The 20307-nt window shown below is 36.4% G+C and overlaps 1 protein-coding gene across 1 annotated transcript in view; it reads right to left on the bottom strand.

Moving 5' to 3' along the window:
- Mi-2 (chromodomain-helicase-DNA-binding protein Mi-2 homolog) overlaps positions 1-20307 on the bottom strand; it is a 155925-nt gene that overhangs the window by 109036 nt on the left and 26582 nt on the right. Inside the window, exons 5-7 of the mRNA XM_089093591.1 lie at positions 18395-18540; positions 12793-13110; positions 1115-1315 (exon numbers count right to left, since the gene is read on the bottom strand). Coding sequence (XP_088949717.1) covers positions 1115-1315; positions 12793-13110; positions 18395-18540 — 665 coding nt within the window. The remainder of the gene's footprint in view (positions 1-1114; positions 1316-12792; positions 13111-18394; positions 18541-20307) is intronic.

Here is a 20307-nt window from a genome sequence, read left to right as displayed (position 1 = left end):
AATTAAGTTTTATAATTATTTATTTTACACAGTGCATATTCAAGAAATTTCTTAAGTATTTGGAGTATTTATTTTACTTTGTTACCCTGCAAGTTGTCCTTTTCTAGTATCTCTTCGTAGCTCTTTTTGCAAATTTAATGAACAAATTTTTAAAAGAAATAAACTTATTTGGAAATAAACTTCGAAATTTAACAATAAATTTCAAAAAAAAAAAAAATTCTTTCAAGCCTTACTAAGGGAATCCCATAAGTCAGATTAGTTAGAAATTCAAATAAAAATTATAGGAATTTCATTTCTGAGGGAAAAACACGTTCCTTGTCTTCAGATAGAAATGGATACCCAGAAAAGAGACCAGAAAATTACATTTTCAAAAAAGAGAAGTTCGACTGGGGAATAATGAAGATCTCGAGAAGACACTTAATCCAAAAAATAGATAAGGTAGAGAACCCAAATATTAACTTGTACGTTGTGCCTCAAATTGACCTGTACTTTCTTACTGAAGGTGTTAAGAGATATGAGTGAAAACTATCAAACAAAAGTTAGAAATTATACATGGAAGGGATAAGGAAGAAAAAACAGAAGAAAGAAGGAAGAAAAGAGAAAAAAAAAATGGCAAATTCTGCTGTTAAACATGTTCAAATACTGTTGACTTGTGATCCCACACTTTCCTTCATAACAAATTATCTCTGCCTTGTGACCCTATAGTTGTTCTGCTCAAGCAAAAAATTTACTATGGTCAGTTTATCACAGAAAAAAAGGGGAAATCCCTGCAATATTATTTAGGTTCTTGCTTCTTTTTTTTCTATCAACCAATTGGTTTTCTTTATAAAAGAAATGAAAAGCCAGAAAATAGGTTAAAGGATAAGTAGAGCAGAAAGGGGAACAAATGATCAAGTTTCATTAACCCTAGATTTTTTTTCTGTCGTGTTACCTTTCTTGCCTTGTCAATACGAGAAAAAAAAAAAAAAAATCCAATAAAACTATTCAAGGATAGAACATGTCAATGGTATCGTAAGGTTCACATAAGGATGAAATTTTCATATAAAAGCATAGGCATCCAATTGGACAAATCCTTACACTTTTATCAAATCAAGAAAAACAAGCTATTTTGTACCTCATAGCCATCGCCACCCTTGCCAGGGAGACCAGTGGTAGTCTTCAGTTTTTTCTTTGTCTTGAGAGCAGATCCTCGCTTATTTTTCGCCCGTCTTTCCATTTTTTTGGCCTTGTCACTATCTTCCTTTTCTTCAAGATCTTGAAGCAGCTGTTCAAATTCAGCATCAGAATCCTTTTCACTTCGGCTCCCATCATCATCCTGAAAAAAAAGTAGCATTAGATTCCAAAGCTACATGATTTTTCGAGGCTATTTTATTTTCAACTGCCTTTCTTTTCTTTTGTTAAAAGATCTTGGAGAGAATCTAAAGAATAAAATAAAAAATCAAATACTGAAAATTAAACCTGAATGGCTAAGCACGGGAATTAATTGGGAGGGGGGGGAGTTGATCAAACTCCCCTAAAATAGGTAGATTAATGGACTCTAAATTTGTTTATACCTCATGCTTAATCAAAACTGCACTTTGTCAAATCTAAGGAACAGACAGTTCTGTTTTGTATAGAGAAAATACAACGACCAGAAAATAGAAACAACATATGACAACATGAAGATTTGAAAAAGAAAAAAAGACCGGTTCCGAGCAATTACCAAAGAATTAAAATTACGTTCATGAGATCTATGTCTATGTCTTTTTTTTTCAAAAAAAAAGTAAAGAGCAATAACAATGCCTTTAATGTGTAGAAATAGAGCCATACAATTAGTATAACTTAAAACGAATAGAAATCAAAATCTATAATCAATTCGAACTTAAAACTAGCATATATAATTATGGACGAATAAATGAAACCTACAATTACCTGGAATCATCATGAGTAATCAAGTCAAACTTATAACCAGTAGAAATTACCACAAATAAGAGTAAGGCTACCCCACCCTTAAATTTTGCTAAAGCTGGAGTGTCATTGCGCTTTTCCGTGTCTTAAAATGGGCTTTTAACTTCCAATTGAATGAGCCCTGTTCCCTTTTTCTAAGACCACCCCTTCTATACATAGTGGCAAAAAAATAAAAAATAAATGGGAGACACACTGTTCATACTATGTCACTGTTATTGCAGAAACATTGACAGAGCTTCTGCACTTGTGTTGGGGGCACTCTTTGAGTCAGAGTTTCTGAAATAACTCTTCTCCTAATCAAATCTAGGTTGTTCTTGTTGAAACACGCAATCCTTTAGCCTATTACTACAAATTATCTAAAAACCATAAATGTATTACTGTTACGAGGTGTTTTTTTTTTTTTTTATAACTTAATAAGAGGTAACGCTACTTTATTATATTATTTATTATTATAGGCAACGTTATAGCGTTGCCTATAATAAAGGCCATACGGCTCCAATGTTTTATTATTTATTTATTATTTTTTTTCAAAGGCACTTCATATGGAAGGGGTCGTCGTATAAACTTCAAGGGGGGGGGCTCATTTGATTGGAAATCGAGAGTTCTAGTGCTCTTTTTAAGGGTTAATAGTGATTGGAAGGCAACTAACACCCCTTCCACGCCCACCATTTCCCCAAACACATCCAATCAAAATATTGATATAGCCATTTTGTTCCACGTAGCTGATTTCCAGATAGAAATTATGTTTTTGAGAAGGACCCCACAGCCCTCAGGGCACGGGTTGTGAGTTGTGCCCTGGGGGGTATAGAAGGTTTTTGTAGAAAGCTTTGTCGTAGAAACTTCAAAAAGGAATCATTCGATTGGAAATTCAAAGGGATAGTGCCCTTTTTAATAGTCGAAAGTGATTGGAGGGCAACTAACCCCCCTCTCACGCCCACCTTTTCCCAAAACACATCCAATCAAAATTTTGAGATAGCCATTTTGTTCAAAGTAGTTGAAAAGTCTGGAAATTAGGTCCATGAGGATGAAACCCCCCATAGCCTATAGGGCAATGGTTGTAAGTTATTCCCTGGGGGTATATAATGTTTTTTTTTATAGAAAGCGTTGTCGTAGAAACTTCAAAAAGGGCTCAGTCAATTGGAAATTTAAATGGCTAGTGCCCTTTTTAATACTAGTCAAAAGTGCTTGGAAGGCAACTAACACCCCTTCCAAACCCACCATTTCCCCAAAACACATCCAATCAAATTTTTGAGATAGCTATTTTGTTCAACGTAGTTGAAAGTTCTGGAAATTATATCTTTGAGCAGGACACTCCCCCCTCAGTCTTTAGGGCAAGGGTTATAAGTTATGCCCTGGGGACATATATGTTTCTTGAAGAAGGAATGCTCGTATAAACTTCAGAGGGCTCATTTGGTTGGAAATTAAACGGTCTAGTTCAATTTTTAAGCATAAAAAGATATCGGAGGGTAACCAGCCCCCCCCCCCCCAACTCTTTTTTCCCAAATGCATCCGATAAAAATTTTGAGATAGCTATTTTGTTAAACATAGTTCAAAGATCCTATAACAAAATCTCCGGTGTCGACACATGCCCCCAGGGCCTGGGGACATGTGTTGTAAGTTATGCCCTGGGGACATATATAGTTCTTATGGAAGGGATGCTCGTATAAACTTCAAAGAGGGCTCATTTGACTGGATATTGAGAGTTTAGTTCACTTTTTAAGAGTCAAAAGAGATTGGCCGGCACCTAGCCCTCCCCCCCCACCCCCTCTCCACGCCTTTTTTTCCTCAAACCCATCCGATAAGAACTTTGAGGTAGCATTTTTTTTTAAATAGTTCAAAGACCATCTAACGAAAACTCCCTGGTCGACACAGCCCCCCCCCCCCCGGGCTCGAGGAAAGGCGTTGTAAGTTATGCCATGGGGGAATATATGGTTCTTAAGGGAGGGATGCTCGTAAAAACTTCAGAGAGGGCTCAATTAATCGGAAATTGAAAGTTCGAGGTCAGTTTTAGAGAGTCAAAAGAGATTGGAGGGCAGCTAGCCCCCCCCCACGCCCCCTTTCCCCAATTGCATCCGATAAAAATTCTGAGATAGCCATTAATTTAAAAATTGTTCAAGTCAGATAACAAAATTCAGGTGTCGACACAACCCCCAGGGCCCGGGGGCAGGCGTTATAAGTTATGCCCTGGGGCATATATGGTTCTTATGAAAGGGATGCTCGTATAAACTTCGAAGAGGGCTCATTTGATTGGAACTTAGAATTTCGAGCTCACCTTTTAATAGTCAAAAGAAATCCGAGGGCAACTAGGCCACCTCCCACGCCTTCTTTTTCCGAACCCATCTGATGAAAATTTTGAGATAGCTGTTCTGTTAAAAATAGTTCAAGGTCGGATAAGAAAAACTCCGGTGTCAATACAACCCCCCAAGGCCCAGGGGAAGGCGTGGTAAATTATGCCCTGGGGGCATATATGGTTTTTATCGAAGGGATGCTCGTATAAAACTTCCTAGAGAGCTCATTTAATCGAAAATTGCACCTTTTTATTCACTTATTAAGAGTAAGAAGTAAATAAAGGGCAGCTAGCCTCCCCCCAAACTCCATTTATTTTTTCCCAGATTCACGTCATATAGAAGGGGTCGTCGTATAAACTTCAAAGGGGGCTCATTCGATTGGAATTCGAGAGTTATATTGCCCTTTAAAGAGTAAAAAGTGATCGGAGCGCAACAAGCCCCCCCCCCCCAAGCCCTTTTTCCCCAAATACATCTGATAAAAATTTGAGGTAGCCATTTTATTTAAAATAGTTCAAAGACCATATAACAAAAACTTATTAAAAACTTTACGCATGGCCAATTCGTTAAAAATTGTGCAAAGGCCAGATAAGAAAAACTGCTGTGTCTACGCAACACCCCCCCAGTGCCCAGACAGGCGTTGTAAGTATTGTTCTGTGGGTATATATGCTTCTTATGAAAGGTTTGCTCGTATAAACTTTAGAAAGGGCTCATATGATTGGAAATTGAAAGTTCTAGTTCACTTTTTAAAAGTCAAAAGATGTCGGAGGGCAACTAGCCCCCCTTTCCCCTTCATGCTCTTTTTTCCTCAAACCCATCCGATAAGAGCTTTGAGATGGCCATTTTTTTCTCAAAGTTCAAAGATCATATAATGAAAACTCTGGGGTCGACAAAGCCCCCCAGGGCCTGGACGTAGGCGTTGTAAGCAATGCACTGGGGGCATATACAGTTGTTATGAAAGGGATTATCATATAAATCTTGAAGAGGGCTCTTTTGATTGGAAATAGAAAGTTCTCGTTCACTTTTTAAGAGTCAAAACAGACTGGAGGGCAACTAGCCCCCCCTCCCCCCCTGTCCACGCCCTATTTACCTCAAACCTATCCGATAAGAACTTTGAGAGAGCCGTTTTTTTAAAATGGTTCAAAGATCATACAAAGAAAAGTCCGAAGTAGACACAATCCTTCAGGGCCCGGGGTAGGCGTTGTAAGTTATGTCTAGGGGGCATATACAGCTGTTGTGGAAGGGATGTTCGTATAAACTTCAGAGAGGGCTCATTTGACTGGATATTGAGAGTTTAGTTCACTTTTTAAGAGTCAAAAGAGATTGGCCAGCACCTAGCCCTCCCCCCCCCCCCCCCCCTCCACGCCTTTTTTTCCTCAAACCCATCCGATAAGAACTTTGAGGTAGCAATTTTTTTTAAATAGTTCAAAGACCATCTAACGAAAACTCCCTGGTCGACACAGCCCCCCCCCCCAGTCTCGAGGAAAGGCGTTGTAAGTTATGCCATGGGGGAATATATGGTTCTTAAGGGAGGGATGCTCGGAAAAACTTCAGAGAGGGCTAATTTGATTTGAAATTGAAAGTTCTAGTTCATTTTTTAAGGGTCAAAAGAGATCGGAGGGCAACTAGCCCCCCCCCACCCCCCTTTTTCTCCAAATGCATCAGATAAAAAATTTTAGATAGCCATTAATTTAAAAATTGTTCAAGTCAGATAACAAAAATCAGGTGTCGACACAACCCCCCTGGGCCCGAGGGCAGACGTTGTAAGTTACGCCCTGGGGCATATATGGTTCTTATGAAAGCGATTCTCGTATAAACTTCGAAGAGGGCTCATTTGATTGGAACTTAGAATTTCGAGCTCACCTTTTAATAGTCAAAAGAAATCCGAGGGCAACTAGGCCACCTCCCACGCCTTCTTTTTCCGAACCCATCTGATGAAAATTTTGAGATAGATATTCTGTTAAAAATAGTTCAAGGTCGGATAAGAAAAACTCCGGTGTCAATACAACCCCCCAAGGCCCAGGGGAAGGCGTGGTAAGTTATGCCCTGGGGGCATATATGGTTTTTATCGAAGGGATGCTCGTATAAAACTTCCTAGAGAGCTCATCTAATCTAAACTTTCACCTTGTTGTTCACTTATTAAGAGTAAGAAGTAAATAAAAGGCAGCTAGCCTTCCCCCAAACTCCATTTATTTTTTTCCCAGAGGTACTTCATATAGAAGGGGTCGTCGTATCAACTTCAAAGGGGGCTCATTCGATTGGAATTCGAGAGTTATATTGCCATTTAAAGAGTCAAAAGTGATCGGAGCGCAACAAGCCCCCCCCCCCAAGCCCTTTTTCCCCAAATACATCTGATAAAAATTTGAGGTAGCCATTTTATTTAAAATAGTTCAAAGACCATATAACAAAAACTTATTAAAAACTTTACTCATGGCCATTTCGTTAAAAATAGTTCAAAGGTCAGATAAGAAAAACTGCTTTGTCGACGCTACCGCCCAGGGCCCGAGACAGGCGTTGTAAGTATTGTTCTGGGGGCATATATGGTTCTTATGAAAGGTATGCTCGGATAAACTTCAGAGAGGGCTCATTTGATTGGAAATTGAAAGTTCTAGTTCACTTTTAAAGAGTCAAAACATATCGGAGGGCAACTAGCCCCCCTTTCCCCTCCGTGCCCTTTTTTCCTCAAACCCATCCGATAAGAGCTTTGAGATGGCCATTTTTTTCTCAAAGTTCAAAGATCATATAATGAAAACTCCGGGGTCAACAAAACCCCCCAGGGCCTGGAGGCAGGCGTTGTAAGCAATGCACTGGGGGCATATATAGTTCTTATGGAAGGGATGCTCGCACAAACGTTGGATAGGGCTCATATGATTGGAAATTGAAAGTTCTCGATCACTTTTTAAGAGTCAAAAGAGATCGGAGGGGAACTAGCCCCCCCCCTATCCACGCCCTATTTACCTCAAACCTATCCGATAAGAACTTTGAGAGAGCCGTTTTTTTTAAAATGGTTAAAAGATCATACAAAGAAAATTCCGAAGTAGACACAATCCTTCAGGGCCCGGGGTAGGCGTTGTAAGTTATGACTAGGGGGCATATACAGCTGTTGTGGAAGGGATGTTCGTATAAACTTCAGAGATAGCTCATTTGACTGGAAACTGAAAGTTCTAGTTCAATTTTTAAGAGTCAAAAGAGATCGGAGGGCCCCTAGCCCCCCTCCATGCCCTTTCTTCCCCAAACCCATCCGATACAAATTTTAAGATAGCCATTTTTTTAAAATAGTTCTAAGGTCAGATAACCAAAACTCCGGTGTCGACACAACCCCCAAGGGCCCGTAGGGCTGGCATTGTAAGCTATGTTCCGGGGCCGAATATGGTTCTTATGAAAGGGATGCTCGTATAGACTTCAGAGGGCTCATTTGAATGAAAATTAAAAGTTCTAGTTCATTTTCTCAAAGTAAAAAAAGATCGGAGGGCATTTAACCTTTCCCACCTTCCACTCCTTTGGGTTCATCGCATGGAAAACCCTATCAGATAAAAATTTTAGGTGACCATTTTGCTTAAAACATTTAAACCATCAGACATTAAAACTCCAGGATTGATACACCCCCCCAGGGCCCAGGGACAGGCATTGTAAGTTATACTCTGGGGATATATATGGTTCTTATAGAAGAGATGCTCGTATAAATTTCAGAGAGGGCTCATTTGATTGAAAATAGAGTTCTAGTTCCCTTTTAAAGAGTCAATGGAAACCGAAGGGCATTTAGCCCCCCCCCCCACGCCCTTTTTCCCCAAGCCCATACGATACAAATTTTGAGATAACAATCTTGTTAAAAATAGTTCAAACATCAGATAGTAAAAACTCCGAGGTTGACACAAATCCATTTTTTCACTTTGATATTGTTACTTTGATACCAGTTTTGATAATTTGGTGAACATTTGATGTTTTTTTAAGTTTGATTTTGAAATACGTAATTTTTAAAATCTTGAAACTTTTTGCAATAAAAAACGAACAAAAATTAACTTAAAAATTTTCCAAAAAATAAGTTTTTCAAAGAAACGTAAAGGCCATTTTAAACTTAAGATCAGCAGGTAAAAATACCTTTTAAAATTCAAACTCAAAACGACCAGAAATTACTATTAAAGAATAAATGAAACCCAAAACGAACAGAAATTCAATAATCAATCATAGCAAAAAAGATACAACAAGTAATAATATAAATGAATAAATAGATCTTAAAGCGAGTATTGCTTAGATTGAATATGAAAATCAAGCTTAAAAAGAAAAAGAATATTTTGCTATTGAAGTATAAATGAAACTTAAAACGAACAGAAATTAAATAAACAATCAATGCAAAACAAACATACAATAGATATTAATGTAAATGAATAAATAAGTCTTAAAACGAGTGAAACTTAAATTGAATATGCAAATCAAGCTTGAAACGATCTACAAACTACAGTTCGGGTACTGCATCCTTCTGTCACTGATAAAGTCCAAAACGTGCGTCATTGGCGCTTTACTGAAAACTAATGTTATTACAAATATTTTCTTTTGTACTTAATATTGAACAATAAACATTAAAATTATAGTAAAATTTTGAACTGTTTAGCTTTTAGCAATAAACATCATTGTACATCAAATATCAGTTTGATTTATTAGTTCTTTTTAATGTTGTTCAAGACGAATATAGTTTCACAACAAACAAGAGTTTGGATACTGCTCCCTTCCTTAACTGTAAAATAAAAACCAAAAGCATATTGCGTTATTGACACTTAACTGAAAACGAATTATATTACAAATATTTTCTTTTCCAGTTCTTACAGCACTGAAAATAAAACTAAAATTACAGTGAAATAAATTCTTGAACTGATGGATCTTTCAACAATTAATATTATTATACATCAAATATTCAGTTTGATATTGTTTATTCTTTCCAAGACTGTTCAAGACGCATATTGTTTTCAGTAAAGTGTCAATGACGCAGCAGGTTTTAGACTTTACCAGTGAGAGAAGGAGGTGATACCCAAACTCTTATTTGTAGTGATTTTTGTTCGTTTCAAGCTTGATTTGCATATTCAATTTAAGTTTGACTCGTTTTAATATTTATTTATTCATTTACATTAATATTTATTGTATGTTTGTCTGCATTGGTTGTTTATTTAATTTCTGTTCGTTGAGTTTCATTTATACTTCAATGGCAAAATATTTTTTTTTTTCGTTTTAAGCTTGATTTTCATATTCAATCTAAGCATTACTGGCTTTAAGATCTATTTATTCATTTGTATTATTACTTGTATGTTTTTTGCTATGATTGTTTATTTAATTTATGTTCGTTTTGGGTTTCATTTATTCTTTAATAGTAATTTCTGGTCGTTTTGAGTTTGAATTTTAGCAGGCATTTGTATCTGCTGAGCTTAAGCTTAAAATGGCCTTTATTTTTCTTTGAAAAACTTATTTTTCGGAAAGTTTTTTTTATATTAATTATTAAGAAACGTTACGTTTTTAAGATTCACATTTGCGCAAATTAGCTGTAGAAAAAAAAAATTAGGACTACAGTCAATTTGGTATATAGTCAATATAAAATAAATACAGTCATGAACAAAGGCGTATCTGGAACAAATCTTGGGGGGGGGGGGAGAGTTGGCCAATGTGACAAGGGCACCAATAATTGACCGAATTGACAAGTTTATTTTTTGTAATGGAATGAGAGCACTAGAACAAATATTGGGGGTCGGGATACCCCCACCCCCCTCTAGATCCGCTCTTGTCAGTGAATTTAATAGGCTCTTAAGTTGTGATCATTTCGTTATCTAACATTATCATTTAAAAAACTTGTAAGACAAGCCAATGGAAAAATGATTTGGAGATTGCAATTGACTTGAGAGGAAATCAAAACCACTCAATCTCCTCACTACAAACAACACTTCAAAATTTTTTTAAGTTCCTTTTTTTTTCATTTTATGGCAAATGATGACAAGAAAGTTCTTTTTTTTGGGAAAATGAAACCTACTTTCCAAAGTTTTCTTACTAAAATATATGAATTATTGCCATTTTGTCATATATTATGGTCATATAAATTATTAATGAAAGTTAAATGACGAGATTTGAGTGTGGCGATAAGAGCTTAATAAAAAATTACAGTTCCCGCATAAAATTATCTGCTTATGTTATTTAAAGTTTAAACCATGACTATGATCTTCTAATAGATTAGGTTTTTGGCTACTTATACAAATGTTTCCAAATACTGGCCGTTAGTGGAAACTGTCTATTTTAAACCGTTATGAATTTTACTATTTCCTTCACTTCGAAAATGAATAATTTAAAAACCTGAGTAGCATTTTTAAAAACAATGAAAAATAATAGCTAAATCGCAAATACGAACACAAGGTTATCTAGATAAGCTGATAAGCACATTGAAAGTATTGTGAATTTTCGAATAATTTGCGCTTCTATCGATATTTGTAATAATTCACTGGACATTCGCTAGAATAGTTCACTGGATATTTGATATTCCTGGGAATTCGGCAAGAAGACACGATTTCCCTCATTTTGATCCAAATCATAGGCAGCGCGCTAGCGCTGCCTAAGTAAAGAACGATGTGGGCACAATGTGTTGTTTTTTTTTTCTCCACGACTTGGCACTTTGTATCGTTGGTGTCGTCGTAGAAAGTTCGAAATGGGCTAATTCGTTTGCAATTTTGAGGGGGTTTTACTATTTTTATTATTCGAAATGTTTTAGTGCGCACATAGGCCCGCCCCCCCCCCCACACCCATCATTCCCCCAAACACATCTAATCAAAATTTTGAGATAGCCATTTTGTTCAGCGTAGTTGATTTCCAGGTAGAAAATATCATTTTGAGGAAGACACTCCCCTACAACCCTCAGGGCAAGGGTTTTAAGTTATGCCCTGGGGGCATATAAGGTTTTTATAGAAGGCATTGTCGTAGAAACTTCAAGAATGGCTCATTCAATTTAAAATTGGAAGGACTTGTGCCCTTTTTAATAGTCGAAAGTTATTGGAGGGCAACTAGCCCCCCTCCCCACGCCCATCATTCCCCCAAACACATCCAATAAAAATTTTGGGATAGCCATTTTGTTCAGCGTAGTTGATTTACAGATAGAAAATATATTTTTGAGGAGTATACTCCCCCGCAACCCTCAGGGCAAAGGTTTTAAGTTATGCCCTGGGGCCATATAAGGTTTTTATAGAAGACGCTGTCGTAGAAACCTCAGAAAAGGGCTCATACGATTTGAAATTCAAAGGACTATTACCCTTTTTAATAGCCGAAAGTGAACAGTAATATTTTTTGTTGTTGTTTAGACCAGGGCACTTCGTATCGAAGGAGTTGTCGTGGGAACTTCGAAAGGAGCTCAATTTATTGAAAATAGAAAGGGCTAATGCCCTTTTTAAGTCGAAAGTGATTGGAGGGCAACTAATACCCCTTCCACTCCCACCCTCCCATTTGCCCATTATGTTTAAAAACTAAATGTTGCCTCAAGATTAAATCAAAATGAACTTTGATAATGCTAATTCCCAATAAGGCATCTCAGCAGTATCCCAAGAACGACTGAGGGTATTATGTTCAAACTTTCGTGGCTACTTCTGCTTTTAAAATTTAACCAAATCAAAATAGTGTAAATGTATCCAAGCTAACAAAGAAAGTAGACAGATTTTTTTGCAAATGGTATCAAGTTTTCCATTTCAGGTCAACTAGAGGAGGTATGAAACTAAGTTAAACAGTACTATTTGTGTCCAGATTTTTAAAATGGTGTATGTTGTGAAAAATTGCTGAAATTTTTTCTCCAGCATACAAATAGCAGGCCAAACTATAAAGTCTTAAAAAACGAAAAGATTTAAAGTGTAATTTACTTTTTCCCTGAAGACTATGTCAATATAAAACGAACAGAAATTAATTAAAAAAACTTTTTCCACAAAATAAGTTTTTCAAAGAAAAGTAAAGAACTCCATTAAGCATAAAATGAGCAAAAATAAAATAGAATAACATACCATGCGCGAAACTACTATAAAATAGAGTCGATATATAAATGAAACCCAAAACAAACCGAAATTACAATAATTAACCAAGTCCATCTCGAAACACAAAGAAATGTACATAAACAAGACGCAAAACCGTTGTGCCTTCCGAAGGGTAGAACAAAAATTGCACTTTAATGAAAAAAATATAAATATTTTTACTTTTATAGCTTTGATAAATCGAATAATTTTAACATTTTGATTACTAAATATCAGTATTATGTATATTAAACTGACAATGTACATTCATTTGTATTTTTTTTTCAGTAAAGTGCAAATTTTGTTCTGGCCTTGGGAAGGCATAGGGGTTTTGCGCCCAACTTATGTTAATTTCTGCTCGTTTTGTTTATTTTAATTTCTGTTCGTTTTGGGTTTCATTTATTTATCGATGCTGATTTGTGGTAGTTTCAAGCTTGGTAGATTATTTATTTTTGCTCATTTTTTTTTAATGGAGTTCTTTACTTTTCTTTGAAAAACTTATTTTGTGGAAAGTTTTTTTAATTAATTCGAAAAAAAAAACATACCGAGCCCCGACGTTTTCGCTTCCCAAGTTTTATTTTTAATGTCGGAACTTTGCTTCCTCTGGATTTAGTTCTTCCACGACCTTTAAGGGTGCGTTTACTCCTTTTCGGACGTTCTTCTTCTTCCTCCTCCTCTTCTTCCTCTTCAGATTCTATAAGAGTTGCAGCACGAGAGGCGCTGACGTCGCTTTCTTCAACTCCTTCACTGTCTTCTGCCAGAACTGATGACTCTTCAGGTTCTTCAGCAACTACAGGCTGGGACATTGCAGAAAACTCCCGCCATTTTGCAGCAACAAGCATCATGAGTTTTGACATTGGAACCTATAAAATTAAAATACAAATAGTATTCAATATAGTAGACCTATTATGGGTACTGAATGCAACATGAGTGCAGTAGGTGACCACCCTCATCTTATCAAGGAAAGTTTTTAATTTAAAAGAAACTTTTAGATACATATGCTGACCTGCACACAACATCACTTTCTATAAAAAACCTTATTTCCCCCCAGGGCATAACTTACACCCCTTGCTCTGAGAGCTGTCGGGGGGAGGGGGGGGTTGTCATCCTCAAAGACCTGGTTCCCAGAACCTTTTACTACATTGAACACAATGACTATCTAAAAATTTTGATCGGATGTGCTTGGGGAAAAAGTGGGCGTGAGAAGAGTGTTAGTTGCCCTTAAATCACTTTCGACTATTAAAAGTTGGAAGTTCTGGAAATTAGGTCTTTTAGGATGATAATCCCCTCAGAGCTCTCAGAGCAAGGGTTGTAAGTTATGCCCTGGGGGAATATAAGTTTTATATAGAAAGTTGTTGTAGAAATTTCAAAAAGGGTTTATTTGATTGGAAATTGAAATTGCCCTTTTTAATAGTCGAAAGTGAGGGGAGAGTAATTAACCCCCCTCTCAAGCCCACCATTTCCCCAAAAACATTCAATCAAAGTTTAGAGACAGCCATTTAGTTCAACGTAGTTGAAAGTTCTGGAAATTATGTATTTAAGGATGACAAACCCCCCAGGGCAAAGGTTGTAAGTTATGCCCTGGGGGCATATAAGGTTTTATAGATAGAGTTGTCGTAAAACTTCAAAAAGGGCTCATTCAATTGGAAATTGAGAGGGCTAGTGCCCTTTTTAATAGTCAAAAGTGACTGCAGGGTAACTAACCCCCCTCTCACGCTCACCATTCCTCCAAACACATTCAGTCAAAATTTTCAGATAGCCATTTTGCTCAACGTAGTCGAAAGTTCTGGAAATTAGGTCTTTGAGAATGACAACCCCCCCCCCCCTAGCCCTCAGGGCAAGGGTTGTAAGTTATACCCTAGGGCTATGTAAGGTTTTTATTGAAAGTGTTGTCGTAGAAACTTCAAAAGGGCTCATTTGATTGGAAATTGAAAGGGTTAGTGCCATTTTTAACAGTTGAAAGTGATTGGAGAGCGACTAACGCCCTTCTCACGCCCATTTTAATAGTCGAGACTGGAAGGCAACTAACACCCCTTTCATGCCCACCATTTCCCCAAACACATCCACTCAAATTTTTTAGCCGGCCACTGTGTTCAAAATAGTTGAAAGTTCTGGAAAGTATATGTTTGAGCAGAACACTCCCCCCACAGTCATTGGGGCAAGGGCTATAAGCTATGCCCTTGTGGCACATATGGTTCTTATGGGAGAACTACATATATAAACTTCAGAGAGGGCTGATTTGATTGGAAATTGGAAGTTCTAGTTCACTTTTTAAGCGTCAAAAGATATCGGAGCGTAACCAGCCGCCCCCCCCACGCCCTTTTTTCCCAAATATATCCGATGAAAATTTTGAGATAGCTATTTTGTAAAAAATAGTTCTAAGATCATATAACAAAACTCCGGTGTCGACAAAGCCCCCAGCGCCCGGGGGCAGGCGTTGTAAGTTTTGCCTTGGGGGCATATATGGTTCTGATGGAAAGGGTGCTTGTAAAACTTCAAAGAGAGCTCATTCGATTGGAAATTGAAAGTTCTAGTTCTCTTTTTAAGATTCAAAAGAGATTGGAGGGCACCGGCCCTCCACTTTGGGTTTACCGGATAAAATAAACCCCTCCGATAAAAAATTTTAAGTGACCATTTTGTTAAAAATAGTTCAAACATCAGATATTAAAACTACGGGGTCAACACAACCCCCCAGGGCCCAGGAACAGGCGTTGTAAATCATTATCTTGGGGCATATATGGTTCTTATAGAAGGGATGCTCGTATAAACTTCAGAGAGGAATGATTTGAATGAAAATTGAAAGTTCTAGTTCAATTTTTCCGAGTCAAAAGAGATCGGAGGGCCCCTAGCCCCCGCCAAGCCCGTTTTCCCCAAACCCATACGATACAACTTTTGAGAGTCATTTTTTTTTAAATAGTTCAAGGTCAGATAACATAAACTCCGGTGTCGACACAACCCCCCAGACCCGGGAGGCAGGCATTGTATGCAATTTCTTGGGGCTGTACATAGTTATTATGAAAGGGATGCTCGTATAAACTTCAGAGGGCTCATTTGAATGGAAATTAAAAGTTCTAGTTCATTTTCTCAGAGTAAAAAAAAGATCAGAGGGCAACTAGCCACTCCCGCCATCCACGCCTTTGGGTTTACCGGTTGCATAAACCCATCCGATAAAAAATTTTAAGCGACCATTTTGTTAAAAATAGTTCACACATCAGATATTAAAACTACGGGGTCAACACAACCCCCCAGGGCCCAGGGACAGGCGTTGTAAATCATATTCTGGGGGTATATATGGTTCTTATAGAAGGGATGCTCATATAAACTTCAAAGAGGGCTCATTTGATTGAAAATAGAAATTTTTAGTTCCCTTTTAAAGAGTCAAAGAGATCGATAAAGAGTCCCCAAACCCATCCGATAAAAAATTTTAAATACCCATTTTGTTAAAAATAGTTCAAACATCAGATAATAAAATCTCCTAGGTTGACACAAACCCATTTTTTCACTTTGATATTGTTACTTTGATATCAGTTTTGATACTTTGAATAACATTTGATTTTTTTTTTTTAAGTTTCATTTTGAAATAAGGAATTTTTAAAAATTTGAAACTTTTTGCAATCAAAACGAACAAAAATTAATTAAAAAAAAACTCCGAAAAAAAAGTTTTTCAAAGAAAAGTAAAGGCCATTTTAAACTTAAGCTCAGCAGATACAAATACCTGTTAAACTCAAAACGACCAGAAATTGCTATTAAAGAATAAATGAAACCCAAAATGAACAGAAATTAAACAATCATAGCAAAAAAACATAAAAGAAATAATGTAAATGAATAAATAGATCTTAAAGCGAGTAATGCCAAGCTTAAAACGAAAAAAAATATTTTGCTATTTAAGTATAGATGAAACTTAAAACGAACAGAAATAAGATAAACAATCAATGCAAACAAACATACAATAGATATTAATGTAAATGAATAAATATATCTCAAATCGAGTGAAACTTCAATTGAATATGCAAATCAAGCTTGAAACGAACAAAACTCACTACAAAAAAAGTTTGGGTATCGCCTCCTTCTCTCACTGTATAAGTCTAAAACTTACTGCGTCATTGGCGATTTGCTGAAAACTATATGCGTCTTGAACAGTCTTGGAAAGTATAAACTGCATCAAATTGAATATTTGATGCATAATGATATTAATTGTTGAAAGATCCAGCAGTTCAAGAATTTATTTCACTGTAATTTTATTTTTATTTTCATTGCTGTAAGAACTGGAAAAGAAATTTTTTTTAATATAATTTGTTTTCAATGACGCGCTAATAACGCAGTAGGCTTTTGGTTTTTACAGTTAAAGAAGGCGGTAGTACCCCAACTCTTGTTTGTAGTGAAACTATATTCTTTATGAACAACTTTAGAAGTAACTAATAAATTGAACTAAATATTTGATGTATAAACACATTAATTGCTGAAAGCTCATCAGTTCAAAATTCTACTATAATTTTAATGTTTATTTTCAATATAAAGTACAAAAGAAAATATTTGTAATAAAATTGGTTTTAAGTAAAGCGCCAATTCATTGTTTTTATTGCCGCTACGCCTCCCAATTGAAGTTAAGTCATTTACAGGGCTTGTGCTTGGTCTAAATAGCTTATCAAGGTATTTTTGATTTCCTGATCTCCCCTGGCGTCCAGTAGCTTCGCCTTTGTAGTAAGCCAAGAGTCTCGGTCGTTTGCGAGTGGCTCAATCAAATCGAGCCAGGACTTTTCCCATCTTCGTCCATACTTCTTGAAGCCACCGATTAGGTCTGGGTCAGCCTTGATACAGGCGAGCCACGTTTTCTTTTGTCCCCCATGTTGCTTTTTCCATCCCGAAAGAGGTGTACATCTGAGGGTTTTATTGACAGAGGTGTGGTGTGGGCGGCGAAGTGTATGGCCGAACCATCGGAATCTTCTTTGTTTAATTATTGTGGCCAAATCAGAACGCTGATAGCAGATTTTGTGGAGTTTGTCATTGCTGACACGATCACGGGGTTTAGTGCCAATGATTCTCCTTAAACATGAATGGTCAAATACATTGAGGGCTTGAATGTCGGATGATTTCATAGTCCATGTCTCACAGCCGTATAGCAAGACAGACCGAACAAGGGCCTGGTAAATCCTTATTCTTGTCTTCAGACCAACATTTTTCTGGTTCCATAGAGAGTAATTTAGTTACGCGAAGAATCCGATTCCCAAAGAGATTCTCGGCTGAATTTATGATCTACATCTTGCTATTGGGTCTACTAGAAAGCCTAGATGCTTACACTTAGGTATCTTAATTACAGATAACTGTTCTGGTAAAACTGGAGAATCTCGAGATGATATACCAAACACCATAAGCTTTGTCTTAGGGGAGCTCTTCTTCCCATATACGACAAGTTAGTTTATGAATCCTGTTGACAAGTGCTGTCCCTCTATACTTGTGAAGTTCAGTCAGAATGACATCAGAACCAGGGGTTTTATTGCTTTTAGGGCAATTGATTGCTTGTTGTACTTCATTTAACGTGGGGGAAACCCCATTCACGTCATTGTAAATACTGATGGGTGAGCTTGGTTCCTGCAGGTCATCAGGGCTACGAATTGGATTATGGCACCGCTGATTGTCATCTATTGCTGTGGAGAGTTGGTGCTGGTTAAGTAGTTTGTCAAAGTGCTCCTTCCAGCGATTTATTATTTCGGTACTATTCGAGAGTAACTTGCCGCTTTCATCTTCGACGGATGTATTAGTAGGCTTATGTGATTTACTCCTGATTGATTTTAGGAGGTGATACATTTTCCTGGTGTCTGATCTAGAGGCAGCGACTTCCATGTCTTCTCCCAGTACTTTAATTTTGTAGATGTGGTAATTATTAATTTCAATTAGTGTAGTGCTCAATTTGCCTTTGGCATTTGCGCATTATAAATGGTTCGCTGCTAAATTTTACGGTAAGTAAATATCACTGATATTTTTATCAAGAAATTTTTTGCAGCAGATAAAATTTGCTCATTTTACAAGCTTGAATTATTCGTTAATCCTTTAAGAATGAGTAAAATATAGTGATGAAAAAACTTACCTAAAAAAATACAAATATATTACGGTATTTTTGAAAAAAATGTAAGAATGAATAAAATATACCTTAGGATTGGTTTCTTGTATAAAAGGGCGGATCCTACTTTGAAACAATTTGTAATTTGTCAAATTTTGGAAATCCTGATCAGTGTATTCTATGTCAACATCTTGAAGATCAAAGTTCTTACAGACTTCAGCAACAGTTGGCATTCCTATAAATAATTAGCAGTAAATGAATGATGTAATGATAAATTTGATAGCCAAAAAAAAATTGAAAGATAAGCTGGTAAGACAGTAAATTCGTAGTGTTGTTCAAACTCTGATTTCTAGCAATAAAATGTTTTATATTTGTAACATCAAAGAGTTCGTGATAGCGTACTGTAAGTAAGGAGCAACTCGGAGCAACCCAATAGTAACCAAAACTATAAAAAACGGAATTTCGATAACAATAGATAACTCAAAACATCCGACTTTTTATACTGATTAAAAATATATAAATTTCATTAATTTTAATGTTACCAATGAGCCTAAAAAAAATGCCGGATTTTCAAAAAGGGGGTAACACCCTCAAAAAGTTAAGCAATCCTATTAAAAATCACACCATCAGATTCAACATATCAGAGAAACTGTTGATTTCATTAGGGGGGGGGGATGGGTCATATTTCGTATTTGTAATATTTAGGAAAAAGTGATGTATTTAAAAATTTTTCAAATCTTGAGGTAAGATTTATGCACCCTAAAGTAGGGACGTGAAGAAGGGCCTCTCACGGAAGATGTTTACCTTCTTTACAATTTCCTTTAATTTTCTATATTCAAAATATTCTACTTATTTTACAATACCCAGAAGGTATAATAATTGTTTTTGGTAACAAGGTTCTAGGTTAAAGCAAACATTCTTTAGACAGTGAAGATACCTCCTCCTTGCCAACATTGCTCTGCAGGTCGGCCCTTTGAGAATAGCTTTACAAACAGTTCTGGCAATTACCTCTGAAGTGTGAAATTGTAAGAACACCACCTATAGGCGTGACAGTGACAAAATTATTTTTTTGCGTATACTTTGGTTAGGATATTCATGTTTCATTTGCATTTTTTTTTATACGTTATTTAAATAGGGTTTTTAATGAAAACCAACTGAATTAAGCTTTCTTTTTTAAATCGTAAATGGTCGTTTAAAACATTTTAGTGTAATGCATCTATGTCTGTGGGAAAAACACGTCATTGTCTTTGATAGACCTCATTTAAGTGAAAAAAAAGTTTTACATAGGATGTGTCTGATTTATTTGTTAATTTGACATAGCAAGGTGAGGAAATGACCAAACTCTGATTGTAAAGCAGCTTAAAAGGAAAAATAATATTTGAGGCCGCTCTAGTTATTGCATATCCTTGTCTGTTTATATTTGTCGCCAATCATTCTCAAACCTACTTTTCAAAGGGTGGCTCTATTTTACTCTTCATTTACTCGCATATTTGACCAAGTCCATTTTAGAATTCATCCAGCTAAATAGAAACCAAAGACAAAATTAATAAATTACGTCCACTTACGTCAAACTAAATAATTGATAAATTAAAAGCAGAACTAACACTTTTCTAATATTTTTTTTTCTTCATTGTTAGTCCTGAAGCTTTAATGATTCTGGCTCTGGGGGACTCAAATGGCTTTTAACGGGAAAGAAATGAACATCTGTTTGAGCAAACAAATCAATGTGCCACCAGTTCTCAGCTTAATAAACTGATATCACCAAAACTGATTATCACTAATCCCAATATCTGCCCTGTCAAGTTTGAGAACTGGTTTGAACAAGTTTGAGAATTTCAAGTATTGAAACCATTAAATTTTTTAACAAATATTTTTAATAATAAATTGACGTAATCACAAACAGCTGAGGGCCTTAAGTTGAAACTTTCAAGGCTTGGTGGGGGACAGAGTACATCCTTCTATATGTCCCAGCATTTATCCTTTTTAAAGATCTTACTTAATT

Source organism: Artemia sp. Qi Xiang Cuo, chromosome 8, assembly GCF_049724085.1.
Source record: "Artemia sp. Qi Xiang Cuo chromosome 8, ASM4972408v1, whole genome shotgun sequence".
Taxonomy (NCBI): domain Eukaryota; kingdom Metazoa; phylum Arthropoda; class Branchiopoda; order Anostraca; family Artemiidae; genus Artemia; species Artemia sp. Qi Xiang Cuo.
The sequence above is the reverse complement of the archived record's forward strand: the minus strand, read 5'-3'. Positions and strand labels throughout refer to the sequence as shown.